Source organism: Thermobia domestica, chromosome 7 (assembly GCF_964235325.1).
Source record: "Thermobia domestica chromosome 7, izTheDome1.hap1.1, whole genome shotgun sequence".
Taxonomy (NCBI): Eukaryota; Metazoa; Arthropoda; class Insecta; order Zygentoma; family Lepismatidae; genus Thermobia; species Thermobia domestica.
In genome coordinates this window covers 227443766-227470168 of record NC_137460.1, presented here as the reverse complement: position 1 = coordinate 227470168, position 26403 = coordinate 227443766, and the positions used below count along the sequence as shown (strand labels likewise).

The 26403-nt window shown below is 37.9% G+C and overlaps 1 protein-coding gene across 1 annotated transcript in view; it reads right to left on the bottom strand.

Annotated features, from left to right (window-relative positions):
* Nucleotides 1-26403, bottom strand: part of LOC145690721 (uncharacterized) — a 74546-nt gene that overhangs the window by 32535 nt on the left and 15608 nt on the right. The window contains exon 3 of the mRNA XM_081765899.1: nt 21458-21632. Coding sequence (XP_081622025.1) covers nt 21458-21632 — 175 coding nt within the window. The remainder of the gene's footprint in view (nt 1-21457; nt 21633-26403) is intronic.

Here is a 26403-nt window from a genome sequence, read left to right as displayed (position 1 = left end):
TTCACTAAAATTGTTTATATTACTGTTCAATATATTACAATAGATCTAGCAATTAGCATGATCTAGCATAATTGATGTATTACAAGAAAATTGCAATACATTATGGTGAAGAAAAATGTAAATGTGACGGTAATGACAAAAATTTGCAAGTACTTCTGAAAAATGAATAATTTCTCTGAAATAAGTCGTGTTCCAGCTCTGTCCTATACTGACAGGTATTGTAAAACTATGTACTATTATCTGATGTATCGTTGCTTGAAGAATTTTTTTTTATTATTATTATTATTTTTGAAAACATGACATGTCATTTTTTCCCCTAATCTAGTATCGGCCCAGATAGTTCCAGTATATCAAGAAAAGTTTCCTTTACAAGTTTGCGTTATGCTCAAGAGATGGCAGCATATATACACTCATGCTTCATTCACAATATAACTTATGCTTCTACATCTTCGGATGCATTATTAAGAAATTTACTTTCTGTATTATTGTAAATTTAGATAGTACACATACAATAAATAAATTTTAACGTATTTCCATATATGAGACATGCAATTAAACATACGCGTGAGTAAAGTAACATATTTAGGATTTTAGTCCTCAGGAATCCAAGTTTTAATCTACGTCGGGCATGAAACTAAATATTGGCAATTTTTTACGAAGCAAAGTGGGTACTTTATGCCCTTGCTTCAATGTCTCTTTCGCCTTTTCAAATTGGGTACATCCGCAAGCTCTTAAAGGCGTTAAGTTACCCTTTCCATGATACAACCTAGAGAATATTTACCCGTATGTGTACATTAATTCGTACTTATGTCCAACAATGCTCTCAATGAGTTTATATTAATGGTTGAAATTGAATATCAATTAATCAATGGACTTACGCTCTCAAACACGAAACTAACACAATCATTAGTCATTACAAATATATACGTAAGCAGTCGCCTTCTCAAGTGTTCGAAAGCTTGACAACAGAAACTATCATCACTTGTACATGACAAATCTGCTCATGAGTTTGACGTCTTAAATGTTTCATGCCATACCCAGGAAGTTGAAAGATGTGTCAAACTTGTAACAGAGTCTGCAGGAAAAGTGTAAGGACAAGAAAACAGAGATGGCTACATTAGAGCACGTTTGCTCTCAAGGTTCACAATGGCAAAATTTGGTTAAAAATCTGAATTTAAAACAACGTACTTGACTAAATCAATATAAGTTAGAACATAGAACACCCTAATTGGCAGGAGAGTTTAGTAGGATGTGTCTGGAACTCGAATTGCAGCCACCTCCTCGTAGGGAGTTCTGATCAATTTCATGAAAAAAAGAAGAAAACGTTGACAAATGTGTGAAGAGCTGCAAAATCATATGAAAATAAAATGTATAAAATCACTCACATTAACAAATTATTAACAAGCATTCCCTCACACAGCTAAAATAAAGTTCTTAAACGCAAAAGAATTTTTTAAAAAAAGTAATCTGTATATTCTTTGCGTAAAGGTAAATCTTGTTGGGTTTTTTTTGTCATTTTTTAAAAAAAAATAAGCCGTTTGCGCGAACTGAAGATCCGAAGTGTGATTATTTTCGTTATTTTTCCATTGATAGCACGCAAATACGCAACTTTTGAACCCTTTTAGAATTCGATACTCAAAAATTTGATTTTATTTTAGCTTTTTTTTTTTTTTTTTTTTTTTTTTTTTTTTTTTTTTTTTTTTTTAAGGCCGTTTGCATGAACTGAAGATCCGTAGTATGATCTTTTACGTTATTTTTTCATTAATTAGCATGCAAATACGCAACTTTTGAGCGCTATTACAATTCGATACTCAAAAGTCTTATTCTTTTGCGGAAATATATATTTTTGGTGTTTTTTGGTAATTATTTCAAACTTTAGGACGTTTGCGCGAACTGAAGATCCAAAGTGTGACTTTTTCGTTATTTTTCCATTGATAAGCATGCGAATACGCAACTTTTGAGCCCTATTAGAATTCGATACTCGAAAATTTGATTTTTTCGCTCCACCCTAATATATATATATATATATTTAAGTGTGTCCATAGGGTAGAAGGGGAGAAGAGAATTGGGAGGTATGTTTCCTTTAACCTTTTTTCCCTTACAGGTTATAGGTGTTTTTCTAGTTTTTAAGAACTGATTATGTGTTACAGGTTCTTCTGTACCTCCTGTGGTAGTAGTAAGCTCTCGGCACCTTTCCTTTGATACAGCAACATTTTTTAGTTGGTCTGATTTCCAGCCAATTACCACCAAGGAGGTAATTGGGTGCAAAATGATTAAAACCATTGCCGGTGCACATAAACCTGTGAAGGTGATTCGATCTAAATGAAGAAAACTCAAGCTTTCATTTGAAGTATATAACTTGTATTCCACTTAAAAACTAATAGTTTTATGTAGCCTAGAAAAAAAAAATATACCTTAGTTTACGCAAAATAAAGAGTAACCTATTTCTAAATCTCAAAGACGTCTGAGTGCCTTTTCAAGCCTTCCAGTTATTGTTTATAGAATAATACATTGTCCTGTGAACTTAATCCAACTTAATCCTACTAAACATACGAAAAAAAAAAAGTCAAAACTTTGGCCGAAAATGTGAGAAAAAAAAAACAAGCCCTGATATTCAAACAAACGTAGGAGAAGGTAATAAGACTAACGCTAAATAACTATAAACTATTAAAATAGAACATGTATTGTAACTCTGGATTGATAAACAGGTCCGATTTACAGCATCAGCACTATTGGCATACACAACGGACACTGGAGGGCTAAGTTTGGAATAACTTATTTCTAAATCTCAAAAGATATTTGAATGCCTTTTTAAGCCTTCCAGTTATTGTTTATGGCATAGTAGATTGTCCTGTGAGCGTAATCCAAAATGTATCACATACGCCAAAAACTATAAGCCGTCAAAATTTTGGCCGAAAACATAAAAATAAAATAATAAAGAAAAAGCAAGAGGAAATGCCCTGTTATTCAAAGAAACATAGAAGGTAATAAGACTAACACTAAATAACTATAAACTATTACAATATAACATGTGTTGGAACTCTGGATTGATAAACAGGTCCTATTTACAGCATCAGCCCTATTGGCATACGCAACCGCCACTGGAGGCCAGTTGAATAAAATAGCTTGATAAGCACAATGAACTATGAAACAAAAGTGTACACCACAAAAAACAAAGATAGCACTGCATTTAATTGAATTCAAAGTGTTCACTTAAGGCATTCCGCCCATTTACCCCCTCATCATGCGACCAATTACCCCATTGGGGGTAATTGGGAGGTACAAATTTTTACAAAATTTAATTGTCTCACAGTGAGGATTCAAAATGGCTGTTCTTCACGGCACCATCTTTATGATGTTTATAAGCAGCAGTAAAAAATCAGGATCAAAACATTAAGAGATGCGAGATTCATTGTAACTCAAACCAAACCTGAAACTCGGTTTCAAATATGTCATTTCTCAATCAAATCAGTTTTTGGTCATTATTACACCCTCTGAAAATTCAAAGCTTTTTTCTGATCAACATCTACCACCCAATATTTGGGTGTAATTAAATTCCATAAAAGTATACTGAAATGCAAAATATACATTTTTAAAAAACTTTCCGCTCAATTACCCCCTCCACCCAATTCCCCCTTCTACCCTGAAGTCCTTTGCCACCCCTATAACTCGAAAACGGTTAAGTATAGGTCAAAACGGGAAAACACGTATTTCATCATTTCAAAAGTACTACGTATTGAGGAAAACAAAGTTGCCCCACGGTCCCTCGAAGGATCCCAGACGTGGTCCAACTCCAAATTTTCAAATGGCAACGGGGTCAAGTAGTATATCGTTTGAAAGCTACTGTTAAAAGAATGAAGATGGAACAAGTCTTATGTTACAATACCAATCCTGTGTGAAATGGCGGAGGGATTAAAATGTTAACACAGCTTTCATAGAAAAGTCCATGGTCACTTCCAGTGATCCGAAACGGTAAAGCATAATATGTCAAAACGCAAAAGAGGTGTTTCCTTATTCGTAAAGTGCAGCTTCGATGTGCAAATATTTGTCCCAGAATCCCCAAGAGACAACGGGACTTCCTAATCAAACCTAGTCCATTCGATAAACATAACAAAGACATGTTCATGCACAATATTAGGTGCCATGGACAATGAAGTAAGTCCCTGGGGCCCACTGGCCCTGTTAGTATAAAGAAAATCGTACACTCGCAGTGAAATAGCTATTGCATCAACACTGTTCGTTAGAAAATCATGGTTTATAGTTCATTCTCGCAGGTTCCCAAGTGTGAATAGGAAAAGGCTCAAGTAGCATATTGTTTGAAAGCTATTGGTAAAAGAATGAAGATGATACAAGTTCGAAATGGCCATGAAAACCGTGTCCGAAAGAACAGGGATTGGGTGAACTGAGGATAGGTAATAAACAGTCACATCTATCGAAAGGTTTAATGAACTGGATGCCATGTCTGCATTACTAATTGAGTTGAGTTGATTTTGAGTTTAACGTCCCTTTTCAGCAGCGAGGCTATATTAAACGTGGACCTACTGATTAACGTGGAATCCGAACCACATGAGCTCCCGCCGGGAATCGAACCCGGGTCTCCCGCGCCAAAGGCGCGTACGCTAACCGCTTAGCCCCGAAGGAGCTTTGCATTACTAATTGAGACAATACTACTTCAAGTAGTAATGTGCCTATTACTATTTCTGACGTTATAACTAATATTCCTATTACAAGTAGTAGTACTATTATTAGTATTACTACAATTTGCTTTACACATACCTTATGCAAGAAGATGCTCGAAGAGAGACCCATTTACCTCTTGGCAGTAGAAAAGACGATTATGAAATTCATCTCGAACATTTGCGAACGTTTCTGGTAAAATATCCTTACATGCAGATGTTATTCCTTGATTTAGGTCTTCTACACTTATAGGTTTTGTTTTGTATACAACGGATTTGAGATATCCCCACAAAAAGGTCATTGGGAGATAAATCAGGTGCTCTTGGTGGCCATTCAATGGGACCACGACGACCTATCCACCTGTTGGGAAGCACTTCTTGAAAATAGTGTGCAGGACATCAGTGACGGCGTAAGGCAAACTGGGGCCCGGGGCCGGTGAATTAGATCGGTGTCCCTTCTCGAACACTCATGGTTTACACACTGCTATTTTAGACATTAATTTGCATTATCATTCTTTCTCTTTACTCCTACCCCTTTCTCGTTGGTGTGTGCGTTTAAACAATCTTTATTAAATAAATGGGGGTGATTTATTCACACATTCAGCATTTCTCTCCATTTTTTTAAATGCTCAGAACCGCCTTCAGAAAAAAAAACGGACCAGGGCTATAACTGCATTCATTTTTAAACAAAGGACACGATAGAAAAAGTGTTAGGGATACGGTGTTTCTCTTGTGCAATTTCTCATAAAGTAAAGTTTATTCATGGTTGCTTTTCATCTGTCTGAGTTCACGATTACATTTTCCTCCTACAATTAGCCCCATTCACTTTAACATTCAGTTTCTCTCCAATGATGATCATACATTATACCCTTTTAAAATCTTGGGTTTTTGGAGCATTTTTTAGACTTTCAGCCAAGCAGCTACTTCATCGTCACAACTTATCCTAGGATCATTGTTCATACCTCATTCTCTTCAGAATAGAGCAGGCTTTCAAATGGTACCACTTACATTCCCACACCATATACCAGGAGAGAGAAAAGTGAGGGGAAAGGGAAAAGTTTTTTTTTTTTTTTTTTTTTTTTTTGTCACACTTTGGGCTCCTCTGGAACAGCCCTGTGTGAACGTAGAGATCTAAAAAAATATGACAAATACTACTCGGTTGACTGAATCTGTGTACCAAATTTCAAGCTTCTATCTCGAACAGTAAGGGTGGCAAAATATTTATCAATAATCCCCACAATGCCCTAGATTACCGTAAAAGACCCTGATCTCAGGTAAAAAATTTCCTGAGACATCCATATTCATTCTAGAATCATAGTTCGTCCATTATTCTATTCAGAATAGAACTGCCTTTCAAACGGTACCATTCACATGTCTCCATCATGTATCTGAGGTGGGAGAATCGCAAAGAAAGGTTTTTTGAGGGGTTAAAATATCCCTTTTTTCAACTTTTTGCCCCTCTGGACCCTCCCTGTGTTAACGCAGAGATCTGAAAATATTTGATAAATACTACTCGGTGGAGTGAATGTTCGTGGAAAATTTCAGTCTTCTAGGTGCAAAAGTAAGCCTGCCATAAAATAATAAAACTAGACCTAACCAAAAAAAATTTTTTCAAGATCTCAGGTAAAAACTTCCTGAGACATCCATATTGATCCTAGGATAATGGTTTGCCCATCATTCTCTTTAGAATAAAACTGCCTTTCAAACGGTACCATTCACATGTCTCCATCATGTATATGAGGCGAGAAAATTGCGAAGAAAGGGATTCTTTGTTTAAAATGTCCCTTTTTAAAACTTTTTGCCCCTCTGGACCCCCTGTTTTAACATATAGATCTGAAAAAATCTGATAAATACTACTGAGTGGAATGAATGTTTGTGCAAGATTTCAATATTTTAGGTGCAAAAGTAAGCCCGTCAAAAAATAATGAAAACAGGCCTAACAAAAGAATATATATTTTTTAGTTATGACGTCATTACCTCCTATGTCTCGGCGCAGGAAGGCGTGAAACCTTACGTAAGATTGAAGGCATTTGTGGAACCGATCAATATATGGGAAAATTCAGACCAGAAATACAGTAAAGCGATGAAGTTAAATGACTTTATGCTTGCAAGAAAAAGACGTTTCAGTCGAAGAGTCACGCAGTTTCTCCAACACATCAATTATTTCATCCAGTTGACTAGAAAGTGCCTCCACAGCTTCTGTTTTTGAATTCCATCTAGTGTCACTTTCACGTTTCAGATCAATCTTTACGTGCTTTTGCAGCACATTCCATGGGTAAGTAGATCTAGAGAAGAATACAGACAAACGTTACATTATTCCAAAGAAAGTGACCGCCAGAACGTTAACGTGCGCACCGTGTAAGTCAACAAGGTTCAATAAATGATTGTTACAAGGAACGAAAATGGCAAAAATATTTATGTTCCGTATCAAAATTTGAACTCCAGAACATTGACCGGCCATTGTAGCCTGATTATCACAAAACTGGCCTCTGAAATCTTGAATATCAAGCCTATCATGTTGAAGTTTCTTCAGTATTTCAGCAGAAATACTCTCAGCAGTCTTTCCTTCGACAGAGGTGAAATCAATAAATGCTTCCCAAACTTGAACACAATCACGTTGTATGTCAACAAGTCGAATGATTTGTGACAACTGTTCCACATGAGATCAGGAATTGAGTAAAATACAACGCTGAAGTATTTTGCTCTTCTCATGCATTCATATATGTGCTGTCGAACTTTTTCTCCAAGAAAGCTAATCAATTCGTTCTGAACTCCTCATGTGAAAAGTAAGATAATCGTCTTTGTCATTCTGTCTTAGTGCTTACTGAAACAATATGTGCCTTCATAACTGAATTAAATTTAAAAAAAAAAAAAATCTTTGGAGGCCCCCAAGAGCGTGAAACGTTTACTTCATCTATTTTCCACTATATTCAGCTTTTTCCTTTAAATTTCTTTGGTGGTCCCTAATGCCCGGTTGCACCAACCGAAGATTAAGATCGGATAAGATAATCCGTTGATTATTTTTATCTTTGGATAAGAATCTTACATCGTTGCACCAACAGTTTGTGAGAAAGGATTAACTTGTCCACGAGTAATCAGAAGCTGTATAAAACTATTACGTTTATGACATGACGTCATGCGATATCATGCATTTGATTGGCTAAAACAGTGTAGTAACAAATGAAAACTGATTCGCGTAGCATGTGGTAACTTTTGTACTAGATATGGGAAGAAAGCGGGTGAAGTTGACTGCTCGGGAAGGCAAATATGTTTTAATGCTTTTGGACAAACGTATCCTTTAACAAATAATATATATACGAGCGCTTTTTTTTTTTTTTTTTTTTTTTTTTGATAAGCGGAATGGCGTGGAAGATCAGCCGGCGAGAGCTCATGTAGTTCGGATCTTACATTAAGCTGTAGGACCGCATCCAGTAGCGCCATTTCAGGTTTAGCTTGGAGGGGGCAAGACCCCTTGATATAAGTAAAATTTCGCGTTTTTCACTGACTTACTACTATTCTATTGATAAAATCTATACGTCTCAAACTCAGGGGGGGCAAATGCCCCTCCCTGCCCCCCCTAAATGACGCCCCTGACCACATCTTATATAGCCTCGCTGCTGAAAAGGATGCTTAACTCCAAACCAAATCAAATATAGATATCTAGGGTCCAAATATCAAATTGAAAAAAAAAAAAATAGAAGAATAGCTTTGTTCTAGCAGATCAAACTCCTTTATCCGACTGTTAAGAGACATTGGGTGATATCAATAAAACGGAGAAGTTACTCATTACGCCCAATTTTGAAGTAGATACTCGCAATGGTATCAATAAAAAGAGAACTGAGCACTAGTCGTCTCGGCTGACCTCGAAGAAGCCCCGCCCTTTTGAAGTAACCACACCTCTATTCTCGAGCCGAGTAACTACTCCGCGTTTGATATCAATAAAAATCAAAGACTCTTCTGTGATGCTAGTAACTTCTCCAAATTTGTGGAGCAAGCTAAATAGGTGACTCCGTGCGAAATATGGCAGAGTATATGATTGTTTTGCTATGTAGCAAAATTTATAAATTGCATAGAAATGTTGCAAATGGAGATTACAAAAAAACATAGGTTCATGAAAGAAAATGTAGAGTAGTTAGCACAACATTTTTTAGGAGAATCAACGGAAATTTGGGGTGATGCACTACGTAATGATGAAAAGATGCGGGTTTTCTTGCTTTACGTGAGTGATCCGGGATTCCAGGTCTGAATGTCAGGGGATTCTGTTGTGGCTCAAAGTACTGTGTCTATGACTACTACAAGTGTAATGGATGCGATTATTGCGAAATCTGTAAATTGATTGTTTCCGGAGGTGTGTGTAATATTCAAACAGCAAAGGCAGAGTGGCAAGAACAATATACATTTCCGGGTGCTATCGGAGCACTTAACTATAAACATGTGGCAATAAAGAAACCTAGTATTTTGGAAACGAATACGCTAATAGGAAGAGCTCCTTCGTGGCTAAGCGAATAGCGTACATGTCTTTGGCATGAAAGACCCGTGTTCGATTCCCGGCGGGAGCTCATATGGTTCGGATTACAAGTTAAGCAGTGAGTCCCGTCTCATATAGCCTCGCTACTGAAAAGGACATTAAACTCAAAATCAACTCAACTCAACGCTGATAGGAAGGGTGTATACATGAGAATGTATATTTTTTTATGCCAAGGTGAAAGGGGGCACGTATGGTCTGGAAAACGCAATCAGATGGACGTGCTTTACGACGTGACTGGCTGGACTATTTAAAAAAGGAAACAAAGGGACCAAGTGTCTGATTTCGTTCTTAAAGCCAAAAGACCTTGGACAACACGTGATATGCACTTATCGTGCTAATCTTGATATTGCTGGATTCCAATCAACATCCATCAGTTCCAAGAGGTTCGTTCCCGTGGTTTCAGTATTACTTTCTTGTTTCCTGTTTTTTTTTTTTAATGCTCGCTCGAATATTAAAGATTCTCTTTTGGATGTACCACTAGAAGTTTTATAATATCCACAAATGCACTTTAATTGAAACTGTCGTTGCTACTTGTCCCTTTCATGGCGTTTAGGATACTGCGCTAGAAGTTACCCACAACGAAATGACCGCCCAACAGATGGAAGAAATGAGTAACTACTTCTTTTATTGATACGACTCAGTGCTACGTGCAGAGGAAGCGCGAGTAAACGTTCATAAATCTGGAGCAGACTAGACCTGAGTAGTGGCTTGTTTTATTGATACGACATTGAGGGAGGATATTACTCCAGGTGTAGTTACTCCGATTCTCGAGCAGGACTTCTCAGGAGTAGTTACTTATTTTTATTGATATCACCCATTTTCAAGTAAGGGTGGGTAGTCCATTTTTCTTAAATATTTTTTGACTACAAACTACGCTAAGCTTCACACAAATACCGTCTTGTTTAAAATCCAACGTTCGGTATTTGCACTGAAGTATAGGATAGGATAGGGAGAAGTAGAGAATATTAGGGTAGAATACGGTAGCGTAGGGTACAGTAGTGTAGGGTAAGTTAGATTACGTTAGCTCAATGCTTTGCCAATTTTTTCAAATGTAGGGTAGGGTAGAGAAGGTTAGGTTACGTTAGCTCAATGTTTAACCACTATTTTAAAATGTAGGGCAGAAAAATGAAATGAAATCTTTAAGTTTAACGTCCCACGTTTATGCCATTTAGGCTAAGGAAGACAAGTGAATGATATAAAAATTGGTGAAATGAGAATTGGAGGAAACAGGAGTACCCTGAGAAAACCCACGGACACGATCTTGTCCAAAACAAATTTATTTGGCCTGCAATCGAACAAGGGACCCCACGCACCAGAGGTAAGCGCTCCAAATGTAGGGTAGAGTAAGTTACGTTACGTTACGTTAGGTTACCTTACAATCAATATTTAGGCCATTAGTTTGAAGTGTAGGGCAGAGTAGGAAAGGTTAGGTTAGGTTAACTCATCATATTGCCGTGTCTCACCATCACACTGTATTTAACAGTTATATGAGTATGAGTGGGGGAATAATGGGGACATCAACAATGAGGTTATATGTCCCCCCCCCCCCCCACACACACACACGACTCTGTTCGGACCACCTTTTTAAAATCCAAATTTTGATATAGATTTACATCTCCATCGCCTCGCCAGTTCCGCTGAAAAAAAAAAAAAAAGGTTTAAGTTTACATTTGCGTCGCCAGTTGGTTATACTTCATTCCAGAAAGTAGCACTGGTGTACGTAAATATGGTCATCTTTATAAAGTAAAGTTTATTTTAGTAGTTGATTGTCGGGTTTGTATAATGTTACCAATTGGCGATGTGGTGCAGATTTACGTATGGATCCAGCACAAATTTCTTGCATATAAATACTTCTTTTCCAGTAAATCGACTTTTTGCATCTTAAATAATCATTCTTGGGTGAGGACTTGCATTCCCTTGTACAGATTCATTTTAGGGGAACTTCAGTGTATGTATACGATAAGAACTATTGCGCAAAAGACACTAACCAACTCTTGCTAGATGGTCACTAAAAGCATGAATGCTATCTAAGCAAATTACGGTAGGAGCGCAGAGGAGTGACCCGATCGGTAGCGAGGGTGTACGTTAGCGAAGGTGGGTATAGATACAAACGAGGACAGTGCAAACACTATATGGCATCAAATTACCTTACATGTTGGATAATGTATTTGTTCGTTACTAAAAACGTTGTAGGTAGTATCCCGATTTTTTATTGCTTGCATATTTGTGTTCCAAATTAAGGGTTAAGAGCTGTATCGCCGGACCAGTTTTAGGAAATTTACCGGGTAAATTGGTTAATTTATTTTGATTTCTGATGAAGAATTATTGAAAGTCATGTGATGGGAAAAGTTGAAGTTAAGGAAGTGTCTGTTGTTGGTCGTTTTCGATGTAAGCGGCATTACATATGTAGGCGGAAGGGACTATTTGGCGGATAGGTACACTTGCTATGATTTAGTGGCTGATAAGGCAGTGTGGAAATGGCGCGTATGTGTCAAAGTTCAGACACTCATATTTGAGTTTTATCGAATTGTATCCTAACTAAAAGTAAGTTAACCAACCTAACCTGCTAGGTGGCCACTACGACAATGTGTTTCTGCAAACAGTGCAGATAGTTATTAGCATGAACCCACGACAAGTGCTATTGAAACTCGTATCATTACCAAATTTCACATGTTTTCACTACCCTCGCTTGCGCGCGTACACGCCGCTCCTTTCGGATACACTTCTGCGCTATCGTGTGGGTGCACTAGCTTCGCCCTGCCCCGACTGGGTAGGTAGCATTTGTGCTTTATAGTGGCCACCTAGCACAAGTTGTTTTATGTTTTTTGCACTGTAGTTTTTATGCCAAACCTATATCCGGACTCCATATTTATACGAATATACTGATTTTTTATTCCAAGCTGTAAAAGTTTATACGTACTTGTTTTCAAGATAATTGACTATGTAACTCAACCTAACCTAACCTAAGGCTTAAGCTTAGACTTGCTTCTCCAGTTTCATACCTACAAAAAAGCAGTAAAAACATCAAAACGTGCAGTTTTACTATCCGGATCCATAGTATAAGCAGTAGTAGTAGTAGTAAGAGTAGGAGTAGGAACGATGGGCACGCTGCTGAATCATCGAACCTTCCGCGTCTTGCAAATAGTACCCACTTCCACATATCTTTTCTCGTATTAAACATAACTTTACTGCCAAAGTTACATACCTAAACAACGCATAAAAACTTCAAATCATCATTTCTTACCGCATTTCTCCTGTAAATTTTCCTAATTTTTATATAAAAAAGTGGATGGGTAACTCTAAACTTAACACTAACCTAATATAATGTTTTCTAATCTAATCTAACGAATATTTTTTTGTTTCGATTTTCGTGTAGTCCGGCGATATAGCACAAATGCTCAAATTAACATAACACATTACTAACGTAAATTTCACAATTATGTGAACCTCTTAAGCTCTGACATTTGTTGTTGCGCAGCATGAATTAGCACATTGTCTTCAGATACTTTACTTCATATACTATGATTAATAGCTACCTTATAGGAAAGTCCACGGGGAAGGTTCTAGATTACTGGTCCCCCATGTAGGTTAGTAGCTGGGTTGATTTCTTTCTGTACTAAAGTTTATACATTTAATTTACACAGTACTGCCGAGCGAGCGTTAGCGAGTGAAGGCGGTTTAGAGCTCCACACGGCACGTTGATTTCTGTCTTTATTAGTGAACAATGGGAAGGGGGACCAGTACACTAGAACCTTGCCAAGTCCGCGAATAACAGGTTCGACTTTCATTAATATATTTTTACGTAGCTGTGTATTTGGGATGTCTTCAGGTAAGAAGAAAACATATTGCGATTAGTAACACATTAGTTTGTTATATTATTATTACAGCTTTGTTCTGTAAATTTTACAAATTATGAATCCGTGCAGTAAATGTGCACCGGAAATTCTAATGAAAATTTGCTTACATTTTTTAAAAATATATACACATCATGTATAGGGAAACGATTATTGGTTGAAGCACGATGGCAGCAATCAATAGTTTTTATTGTAAAATTTGCAGAACATGCTAGCAGATTTAATGTAAGGATGAGAGCAATTCTAGTTTATGACACACAAAGTTAATGTTTTAATTTTCTGCTTCGGTTTATTACTTTTCTTTTCACACTTATTTCTGCAGTATTTAATATACAAGGGCATATTCAACCCAAATAAACCAAAATTGTAAAGATTTAAAATGCCAATAGACCTGTTAAATGAACGAATGTTGCAGTCTATACCATAAAATATAATTGACCCCAAGAGAGTGTCTTGCAGCAAGGTCGAATCTTATAAATATAATTACCTTAAATGTGAGGTAAATGTAACCTGCTATGTCCAACTCTACTAGGTAGCCACTAAAAACTACACTTCTTCAATTCACAAACTATAATATATAAGTCAATGAATATAATGAATTAGTGCAAGTATGCTACTTTAATCGGTCCACTGTAGTAATGACAGATATTTATTGATACAAATATCACTTTCTTGCTTTAGGAGCAATTGAAATAAGCACAGTAACACCATTTATATCCACATAACCACATAAACAGCCAAATTATTGATATAATCTTCTGCAAGCAATCCTGCAACAAAACAGAGTACTTCGACAGGAGAAAACGATTACAAAATTCATCATCGTTGAAGTATTGAAAAGGATTTTCCTTGTCTCATTATTCTTCTAGGTCGGATAGCATATTCTATCTGTTCGAGCACTTCAGATTCATCTAAAATATCCAAATCTTTTGCAAGCATATTCACTCTACTCTCAGCTGATCACGACGTTATCAAGGATTAAACTCCCGTTTTCGATGGCTAATCTTAATTCGACGATTTGGCAATACAATCTTCAGATCAGTGTTGGTGCAACACATTATCCTCACTTCGATGATTAACTTTAGTTTAATCCCTATCCACGGATTAATCCTCGGTTGGTGCAACCAGGCATAAGATAATGAAACTTTTATTTTATTTATTATTAATCTACATTTAGTTTTTTCTTTGAATTTCTTTGCGAGTCCACAAGACAGTGAGGCCCTAAGCTATAGTTTGTTTAGCTTATACGGAAATTTGGCACTGATTAGTTTTATTAGAGAGATATTTATTTTACCTCATTCGTTAATTGTGTAATACTGATTGACAATTAATTGCGTGTATTTTTAGGGAAGATGTGGATTAGAAACCTTGACGGCCCTTGTACGGCTCATGCCAGCAAGGTTTTTTAGTAATTATTTTTAAGCCCCCCCCCCACAAAGTGGGGCCCGGGGCGAGGACACCCCTTGCCTCGCCCTTACGCCGCCACTGCATCCATCTTGTTGGAACCAAATACCGCTTCACAAGGAAAGGACATGAACCTGTCAATGGGACTTCCTAATCAAACCTAGTCCATTCGATAAACATAACAAAGATATGTTCATGTACAAAAAATTAGGTGCCATGGGCAACGGAGTAAGTCCCTGGGGCCCACTCGTCCTCTTAGTATAAAAAATATCGTAGATTCGCAGTGAAATAGCTATTGCATCAACACTGTTCATTGGAAAGTCATGATTTATAGTTCATTCTCTTCAGCATGAAACAAGCTTTCCAGAAGTGCTATGTATTGGGGCCCATAATGTAACTGAGCAGGGAAAATTGGGAGAATGGCGGGAAAATTCCCTTCAGAAATCCCTACCATCAACTTTGAACCCCTCTGGAGTGGCCCCGGGTAAAAGCATACAATCCAAATGTATTTGGTCTAGGAATTAATTCGTGCGGTTTGTACGCACACATTGAAGCTGTAGTACAAACACAAAATACATAAATACCTTAAGAAAAATATTGTCCATCGCTAGCCACCACTTTCGCCCATCTCTCAGGCAATGTGCGGATTCCGTGGCGAAAGAAGTCCTCATCCTTGGAAGCGATCCAGTCAGAGACCCATGTTTCGATATCTTCTGAAGAAGTAAACCGCTGTCCAATCAAATCGTTGTTCATGCAATCGAACAAGTAGTAGTCCGAAGGAGCAACGTCTGGTGAATACGGCGGGTGGGGTAAAACTTCCCATCCGACATTTTCTAAATAGGTTTTGACCGGTTTTGCGACATGTGGGCGAGCGTTATCATGTTGAACAATAAGTTTATCATGTCTGTTCTCCCATTCTGGTCGTGTTCTGGCCAGAGCTTGCTTCAAACGCATTGATTGTCGTCGATAACGTTTTCCATTCATAGTTTCACCCGGTTGCAGCAGCTCATAGTACACCACACCTTTCATATCCCACCATATGCACAGCATAACCTTTGCACAGTGAATATCTCGTTTTGGTTGTGATGGACCTGGTTCACCTGGTTTCACCCAGGCCTTTTTTCGCTTAGGGTTCTCGTAATGGATCCACTTCTCATCACCCGTAATAATTCGATGCAGAAACCCCTTTCTGCTCTGTCGTTGAAGCAGCAATTCGCAAATGGTTTTTCGTCTTTCAACGTCTCTGTCTTTCAATTCATGTGGAACCCAATGTGACATCTTTTGAATCATTCCCATGGCTTTCAAGCGTTTGGAGACTGTTGTTTGATCAACGCCTAATGCTTCTGCAAGTTGTTCCTGCGTTTGACACGAATCCTGCTCGAGCAATGCTGTCAATTCTTCGTCTTGAAATTTTTTTGGCTGTCCAGCTCGCTCTTGGTCTGCCAAGCCGAAATCACCACTTCTAAACCGTGCAAACCACTTCTGACACGTTCGCTCAGCTAGAGCATGGTCACCATACACTTCCACCAAAATACGATGACTTTCAGTCGCACTTTTCTGCATGTTAAAGTAATGCAGCAGGACACCCCGCAAAAACACTTTATCAGGCACAAATTGCGCCATGTTCACTTAACTACAAACTGGTGTTGTTGACGCTTTAATCCACTGCCCTATACTACGAACGATACGCGATGACAGGGGTTTGCAACACATGTGTGGATACACGGAACTGTGGGACGCTCCGTTCGTTGCGCCATCTCTTGTCTACCCGCACGAATTAATTCCTAGACCAAATATCTCTAAAAAATACTATAGGGGTTAGGAAATGTGTATACAAGTTTTGTATTGATAAAGGGATTACATATGAGGGAAAAGTTTGTATAACAATACGCATTTTGGTGCGTTACCAAATGGTGCTGAAAATCAACCGGTATTGGGAGGGCTACGTAATGACCCTTTTCCATGTTAAGTTTTCATACGTACGCATTGTGAAACAGTATCGGGAGAATGGGTTAACAGTCGACATGACTACTGCAAAACTATTGTGGCCCGTTACACACAACAGGCTCCCCTTGCTAACATTCACCCACAAAAACCACCAGTAGAAAGGGCTGGAAGCAAAGTGACACCCGTAGTGCTAAGGGAGATCCGTCTATGTGAAGTATGTGCGGAAGACCCGTGTACACCACCTGCTACCGCGTCACATTGCCGAACGTAAGACGAACTGCAGGAAACTATGAAAAGTACCGGGCGGGTTCCAAATGGAAGAAAGTTGTCACAATGAATGAATCATATGTCCATCTCACTGCTGGGTGTCACATTCAGGTGAACGACAAAGGGCAAAGCAACTTTCTTCGACAGTGCACGGAAAGTTTACCTCATGGCTTTATGGTTCTTACGGGTGTTGGATATGAGAGTAACTTGATACGCAAGGTAGAAAAAAAGTGAAGGTAAATGCAAGATACTTCCAAGAATACATTCTGACGCCTATCTATCACAGAGAATCCTACAATTATATGGAATGGATGCGAACCAGGTGATGATCCATATGGACAAGGCTTCGAGCCATGTCGCCAGACATCACTACGTCTTTATCGGGAAATGGTAGAGAAATTAGGAATTCGTATCATTTCGTTTGAAGACATTCCGGTCATACAGTCTAATGGATTTTTGCGTATTTGAACTGTTGAAACGACGTCTTCAGCATCGCTCCCGTGCACCATAGGTGGTCTATGCAAAACTTGCAGGGATGAGTGGGATAGAATTCACATAACTGTCCTGCAACGAAATTTGCTGCAATGAAAACTGCGATGTCATGTGATAGTCCACAATGTTGGAGATCAAACAGAACACAAGCGGTGGTGGCGGGGAGGTATCTCTTAAGGTGAGTACTCGTCAAAAATGGTCGGACATAAAGCGAACAACCTTCTGTACACACTGGTCAGAATGGGAGGAAACGGGCTTTCTTAGGCAACTTCATTCAATGAAAGAAAGTGAAACAACTAGTGAAGTACCAGTTGGCAAACTTGATACGCTCAGAAATGTGTCTAGAAGTATCTGAACTTTCATACTTCGATGATGTACCTAATTTTATTGTTATGCATACAATGCAAAAAGGAGAGACAAATGAAGTTGAAACTGAAGATATAATGCAGTTTCTTGGACTTTTACTTTTGTCAGGATTTCATAGTGTGTCAAGTGACAATAATTATTCCAGCATTAGCGAAGATATGCATTATCTAATTATGTCTACAACAATGCCACACAACAAATTTAGAAAAAAATATTTTACCTAATAAGCAACAATCACTTGAAACTACGGGAATAACTTGCAAAGACGAGGCCAATATGATATCCTAAATAAGATTCTGAAACTATTTGACATATTTAAAGAAACCCTCAGTATAGACAAATGATACATGTAAGATGCTTACTTAAAGGAAAATCTATCAAATTTAGATATAAAATTCGATTAATTTGTACAGCTAATGGGTTTTTATTTCCATTCAAAATCTATTAAGAGAAGCTAAGTGACACTTTGGATTCTTGTAGTGCTTCAAATGGTGGAACTATTTGCAGATTCTGAATGTTACTCTGTGTATCTCAACATTTTATTTATTTTTACTTTGTATTAGCTCTTGTAAATGCTGTTGAGAGAACAATGTCTAAGCGAGTTCAAGAAAATGAAACAAGAACCCTACGAATTCCGTTGCGACGGCCCAAAGTACGCAAGTTCACGAAAAAGGAATAATCCTATGAATTCCTTTGCGATGGCCCGCAGTAAGCGACTTCAGGAAAAAGGAACAAGAACCGTACGAATTCCGTTGTGGAGGCCCGCAGTAAGCGAGTTCACGAAAAACGAATGAGAACCCTACGAATTTCGTTGCGATGGCCCGCAGTAAGCGACTTCAGGAAAAAGGGACGAGAACCGTACGAATTCCGTTGCGAAGGCCCACAGTAAGCGAGTTCACGAAAAAGGATCGAGAACCCTACGAACTCCGTTGCGATGGTCTGCAGTACGCGATTTCACGAAAAAGGAACAACCCTATGAATTCCGTTCACAGAAAGCGAGTTCAGAAAAAAGGAACACAGTAAGCGACTTCAGGAAAAATGAACAAGAACAATGAATTCTGTTGTGACAGCCCGCAATACGCGAGTTCACAAAAAAGGAAGAAGAATGCTATGAATTTCATTATGATGGTTTGTAGTAAGCGAGTTCACGAAAAAGGACGAAAACTCTATTAATTACGTTCCGATAGCCCGCGGTAAGCGAGTTCACGAAAAAGGAACGAGAACCCTACGAGCCTGCAGTAAGTGAATTCACGAAAAACAAACAAGAACCTACGAATACCGTTGCTAAGCCCTGCAGTAAGCGAGTTCACGAAAAAGGAATGAAAACCCTACGAATTTTGTTGCGACGGCCCGCAGTAAGCGACTTCTGGTAAAAGGAACGAGAACCCTACGAATTCCGTTGCGATGGGCCGCAGAAAACGAGTTCACAAAAAAGGAACGAGAACTACGAATTCTGTTGCGATGGCCCGCAGTAAGCGACTTCAGGAAAAAGGGAACGCGAAAAATGAATTCCGATGCGACGGCCCGCAGTAAGCGAATTCACGAAAATGAAATGAGAACCCTACGAATTTTGTTGTGATGGCTCGTAATTGACACACTTTCATCTTATCTTTAGTTTCTGTATTGTCGTAATATGTAGTTTTTCCTTTCTATCATTCTATTTCTATATAATTTATCTCCATACGCGTTATTCAAAATTTCTGTCCTTTTTAAATTCCTCTTGTCACCTTTACATCTTCTGTATATTGTAAAATTCTGCTTATGCAGGTTTAGGTAGAGCAAATTATAGTCGGGAATCTTTTCTCACACTACCAACTTTTATTACAAAATCCTCTTTTCTATAAACAGTATATCACAAAAGTTACTATGATGTAAAATTCTCTAATACTTGGGTAAAATATGGTATACCACGGTCCGAGCAGTCTAGGGAAGGATCTTCACAGAACTCCGAACAAGCTAGGTGGAATGGGCTATAGGACTCTCAATGCTCCGGCAAGCTAGGTGACTAAGGTTAGGGGTCCCAACAGAGCTACGAGCAAGCTAAGTGGGGGTAAAGAGGAAGCCCAGAGCTTCGAGTAAGCTAGAGGCTTTGGATTATATATCTCCTAAAGCTCCAGGCAAGCTAAAGGAGGGAGGTGACCAGCCGTAGACAGATGATTATCGGTGAGATCCTTCTGGTTATATATGATTTTATATAGGTGCTCCAGTGTGGCAGTGGCGCTAATGATTCTTTGTTGTCGCATCTTTGTCGTGGGAAGCCCGGGTTCGATTCCCGGCGGGAGCTCATGTGGTTCGTATTCCACGTTAATCAGTAGGTCCACGTCTCATATAGCCTCGCTGCTGAACGGGACGTTAAACTCAAAATCAACTCAACTCAACTCGTTGTCACATGATTAGCAGTGGCGCTGGTGTCCCTGTCGTCTGCCACCGTAGTAAGTCGTAATAATAGGATGCATATGGTTAATATTTGTAAACATAAGCACGTGTAGGTTGTTTGTCAACATAGCCATATATGGGATATAATATAGAAACCCACTTCTTGCATGCACAATTGTTTCCATGCTTTTCTTTCCTATTTGCTATACTTTTCTTTCTACATGTGCTATCTTCATGATAGCGTACTTTACTTCCAAACACTCTTACAAAAAATTAGTTCTAGTGTTTACCTCCTCTCAACTGAAGTACTTTTCTTCGAAATTTCTGTTCTTACTTCTCTATCTAACTTATGATCCCATACTTTTCTTCCTGGCAATATTTTTCAGTAGGATTCCACTTTGACTAAAATTGTAATCTGACAATTTTTGCCTTTTCTCTTTTTCTTACCACATTGCGTTCATCATAATTCTCTCTATCATACTACTAAGTCACTACCTACAAATGTGGAAGTTTCCACGTACGAGAGTACTTAGGTAACTTCTTTGTCTAGACATCAGAATTATATGCTTTAACACTATCTATTAATTACAGTCTTTCTGTGTCTCTCTTGCTTTACTTCCATCATAACACGGCATTCACAAGACAATTCCTTCTCACAAGACAAGTTTGAGTCACGATCCATAAATTCGGAGAAACTCGGAGAATTACGCGGAAAAATGTTAGATAATCTAGACGTTCCTACTGGGGCCGAAGGGTCAGGGCCCTAAACTAGGATTAGGTATTAGATATCTGGGCTTTCGGCATCTATGGCCATGCCAGCCCGTCACGTATGAGGGAGATGTCACTCGGCGATCACGCTACCAGGGGAAAGGGAAGGAAGAAATCAGTCTGGGACCTGTATGTTAGGTATCATCCCAGCATTTGCCTGGTGTGAATGAAGAAAACCTCATTCAGGATAGCTGGCCTCAAGGTTTTACACTTTTTCGACCGAATATCTCCACCGAGAATCGAACCCGGAACTGCTCGCATCAAAGACAAAAGCGCTAGTGACCAGGCACCAAATGTACCAAATAAATATTGCACATCCTAGACTACACCTTTGCCAAGTTTCATTGACGTATGTTTACAAAATATGAAGAAATAGAAGCTGGTCATACAAAAAGAAATCAACTTTTGTAGAGAATATGACTTCCTTGAAAGAAGATACGTTTCCATATGTATACGACAACCCGTAACCTTAGGTGTAAGAGCTGCATAAGACATACTTAAAATGAAATTAAATACATGTAAGTTTTAAATACAAAACAGTACAAGTATTTCCGGCCTATAGCGTAAGGTTTTGAAAGGGTTAATGGAACACGCTTAAAAGGTACTTTCCGAGAGCAGGACTGTTTTTCTACTTCAGATATTGACAAACATAGGTATAAATGTTCAACATATCTGAATCTCAACTCTAAATAATTCATGATCATAAATCGGCCACTAAAAAGTTACTGCATCATTAAATATACAAAATACAGAAATTACTTTAAGCGAACCCAACTTACCAGTTTCAGAAGGTCTCTTTCTTTGATACGGTCGTAAAGCGTCAGCCTTTGCCGGAAATGAAGGATCAATTCTTCTTAATTTCCGCAGAAAACTTCGGTATTCACATTCTAACTTCATAATTCTTGCCCTATATTCCTGCACTTTCCCTTCAGTATAGCATGGTACCTGTGTTTGCTTCGAATAAAATGAAAACGGATTACTTTATGTAAAAGGATAAGAACGTCTTAACGAATTTAAAACAAGTGAATTCTATTGATAATCTAAGGCATTTCTTATAAATACGGTGAAAGAGTACTCAGAAGTAAACTATTAAGGATACTCATTTAAAAAGTTTTTCATTTGATTTTAAGCTTATACGTGATTTTCAAATTATTATTATTATTATTATTATTACTGATGTTATATGCATTAACATGAGTAAAGCTTTTGATATTCAGCTGATCATAGATTACTCTTTAAAAAGCTGTCAAACGTAAGTTCCTGGAACTCCCTTGTATCTAAAATTTTTTGAAAGCCATTTGACTGGAACATACCAAGTTAAAATAGTAAATGTCCTGTCAGATTCATCCACTATCAGTAACAGAGTTCCTCAAGGTTCTCCTCTGGGTCCATTACTTTTCTCAAGTTTTTTATTAATGACTTACCAACAGTTTTAAATCATTACAATATGGTACATTTACTTTATGCTGATAACATTAAGCTTTTTAGAGTACTAAACAATATTGAGCAAATGTTAGGCTACAAGAAGACCTAAGCAGAATCATTATATGATGCAAAGATAACGGTATGAATATCAATTGTTTAAAAACTAAATGTATGATATACGGTAACAAATCACAATACTATGAGAGTCAATATGAAATACAAGGTACTATAATGCAGAAAGTTGACACAATGAAGGATTTAGGTGTAACATTTGACAGGTCATTACGCTTTAGTGATCATATACAGAACGTATGTAATGAAGCAAGAAATATAATTGGTTACCTGTTTCATCAATGGCCTGCTTTTTGTCAGTCAAATACTTGTGTACTCTTATATAAATTACTGGTATGATCAAAGTTAGAATATGCGTCAATGATTTGGAATACTCTCGTGAACAAACTTAAAATGGTCCAAAAGTATTTTCTTAGAATATTTTAAGTTAGGACTGGACTATTGCTCTAGCACGTATGGATGCTGTAAAACATATTTCAAATTGGAAGCACTGGTTGACAGGGGAAATTTAATTGACTCTGTATTTGCAGAAAAGTTAATTGACAATTCACATAACTCAGACTATATTTTTAATAATGTGGATTTTAAACCTCCAAGATACGGAACAAGGGTAAAAATTTTATTGCAACCACATGACAGCAAATATATTTTAATCTTTAGACTCTTAATAAACTATAATAGACGTATATCTTGAAATGTGACTTGATTTTGAAAGTTTTAATATAACTTAGTAGTTGTTTTTATTTGTATTTTTAATTTTTGACGTCTCAGTGTTTTAGGAATTGATATAAACTACATTGTCGTAATTTATCTTATTATCAATTCATGTTAAAAAAAATAATCTTTGTTAAAATAATGTAGAATATGATAAAGTGCTGTACTTTTGCTGCATTTCAGTTGTTCTCAGTACGTAAAACAAAGTTTGTTATTATTATTATTTTGTAACAAAATTGGTGTGAAGGGTCGTTTCCTCATGCACGCTGTTTCTGTCCCACACTGGTCTTTAATTGCTATTTAAACATTATTTACTACCTCCTTATTATGCCCAAACTTAACTGACAGAATTTCGATTGTGCCTACGAACCAACGGTCAGCATACCAAAATATTTCACAAGCTCCTATAGTAGGTCAACGGCTACAACCATAGCAATTTTGATCGAGATCGGATAAGTTCGGTTGAACTCGTTCAATAACTTTGATCCAGATTGCATGAGTTCAGTTGAATTCATTCGATAACTTTGATCCAGATCGGGTGAGTTCAGTTGAATTCGTTCGATAACTTTGATCCACACTGGATGAGTTCAGTTGAGCCCGTTCGATATATTATTTGCCTGGGATCAGAATTAGAATTACTGAGAAGTAAGAAGTTTGAGATGTGACAATGAACTAATATTTTTTTAAATAAAAGATCACGTCTAAGCTTTCCTCTCACCATAACAGATTTATTTCCCCCTTTAGTAGTAAATGCGACCGAAGGCCTTCGGTAAAAGTTAAATCACACCTAGAGAGATTTGTAGTACATACTTCCCATCTCGATTACTTCTGTCCCTCCGTTTCTTCTGCTGGCTATTTAATCAGAAAGTTCTCACCACGGACGGGGGTACTGGGCAGAGTTTCAGTCAAGATTGGCGAATGACATCCGCATCCTAAAGTTCCGGATTTTATTCAGAAGAGACTTCTTAGGTTCTATTCAGCAGTTTTTTAACACTGAATCCGGCAGTACACTAAAGAATGAGAATCCTGACAGGGTGGTATGTCCAAGAAAGAGCAATGTACTTCCAGATAATACAGTAGAGCTTTAATGGATCGTTCTCTCTAAGTATGATATAAACAACATAGCTGCTCAATCGAGGAATGGAATTACAGTTCTTACAACAGGTTAAACACGCTCAAGAATTTAAACAATCATGTTCCTTATTTGTAATTGTGATTCCTGAAAATACGAGGGGGTATAGTAAAGTTTTAATTATCACCAGGAAGTTATTAGGAAGTCTTTCATACGCAGCAACTGAGTATGCTGAGTGAGTTGCACCACTAGTATGGACGGAAATATACAACAAGCAATTGATAGCAGACACAGATACTTTTTTTTTCAACACCCACGTACTTTCCCCACAGTGTGACGGGGTTGCCAGGACACAGAAATATAACGCACAGAAACATATGTAGCCATGACTTTATTCGTGTGTGTGTGGCAAGCTTTCGGTTTGAAATTTTATTGTTCATTTGGCGAGTGTCAGGTTCGTAGTTCGCAGAAGCACTTCCACATTCTCATCTAACTCCATTTTACTGAGAAATGGCTGGTAATAGTACAGGGTTCCTACTGATCTGGAGAAATCTCTTTTCCTGACCTTTGGCAGGAAATTTCCTGACTTTCATGACAGATGTCGGATGACGATGACATGTAAATAAGGAGTAAATAACAGTGAAAATTTATATATAAGAATACTTATTCTATAGAGACGAATAATAATCAATTGCTCATACTTACATTTCACTTGCCCTCATAAAAATCTGAGCAACATTGCATACTGTGATCATTAATGGTTGTTTAAGCTGAAATTGACCTGACTTTTCCTGCTTTCCAGTCTTTTTCCCTGAGTTTCCCTAATCTGCACCATTTTACCTGAGTTTTCCCTGACTTCCCTGGCCAGCAGAACCCTGCAGGAGGAAATACTTCTTCTCTTGCTGCTTAAAAAGAGGAAACGCAGAGAGGAAAAAAAGAATGTGTGTGTATTCTATGCTTCCAACCAGGATGGAAACAAGTCTTTATCATACCTTGTACCGTGATCTGTGAGCAGACAAAATAAAATTTTTTCAATTACTTTTGTATGTCGAAACCACCATTTGATGAACTTCTCGAGTTAATACGGGCAGATATTGCAGGGATTGACACAGCAATGAAAACGAGCATTATGCCAAAAGAGAAGCTAGCTGTACCTTTAAGGTAAGATTAATAGTAGGGACAAAGAAAAGCTTTGAGGTGAGAAAAATAGTATGGACGTGTAAAATATGTATATAGAGTGCTTTTCTTTTTGTGGAAGAACATACAGGCTTTTATAAAAATGTTTTAATTTCACTGATAATTAGATACCGCAAACTAATTAAATTAACGCATTCATGGCTTTTGATAGGTATAATTTCTTTTGTAAAACATAACGCTAGCTATTCTATATTCTTTTGTAGAGAAACAAAATTAGTAAGAAGCATGTGCGTTGCGCCTTGAAGCCTTGTAAAGGACTCAGGTTTTCCGGAGGTTCTGTAAGTTGAACAGATGGGAGACCACTGAAGACATGAAGCTACCTGGATGCCCTTCAACGAGTGGTTTGGACAAAAATGTGGTCAATGTGAAAAATCTCCTGGACTTTCGACCGTAATTTGAGTGTAAGATTAATCGTCGAAGACCTCAACATGTGCAAACAAATCGGTGCAAAACAACAGCCCACATCGCTTTGTTGTGACCGCCTACCTGACTTGGATAGGGGGTTGCAACCTTGACAGCCCCGATGTGAGCCAACCAGACTTTTCTATTCCAAAGCTCAAGAGAAGCCTGAAAGCTCACCGTTTCTATAATGATCCCGCCATCCAATGAGCTGTCACAGAGTCTCTGGAAGAGATTACGGCAGTTGACTTCCAGAGAGCCTTTGCAGCACGGGAATCGTGTTGGCAATATGTATCAACGCCCAAGGAAACTATTTTAAAGAGTTTCAATATGTACCGATCAGATCAATAAATTATTTTTACTAGACACGGTCTCATTATTTTTACTAGACACAGTCTCATTACTTTACGGTCAAAGTCTGTATGTCAAACGTATCATATTGAACGTCGAATTTTCGCTGACTGCTGTCAGAGTGTCAAAAGACAGGTAAGAAAAAAGGGTTTGAGATGGATAGAATAAAAGAAAAGTAGTAACTACCTAGGTATATTCATTTAATTTTTACACTAATTCAGGGCACAAAACTTCCAGTCGCCAGGTCGCCATTGGCGACTAGAAATTTAGAACTGGCGACCCGTATTCAGTAGGAATGGTTTCTGCCAAAGCTGAGTTCAGTTTCTGTTTGGCACGAAAATAATTGTCACTGAGGAAAAATCCTTGAATTTGGTGTTGAAGAAATAAAACTGCTTTTTAAGTACTTGCACCCAGATTTATACAGTGAAATAAGTGGACCTTGTCTTTGCAGAGTGGGTAGAATATAAACTTTTGTTTTCTTCATTGACGTTGAAT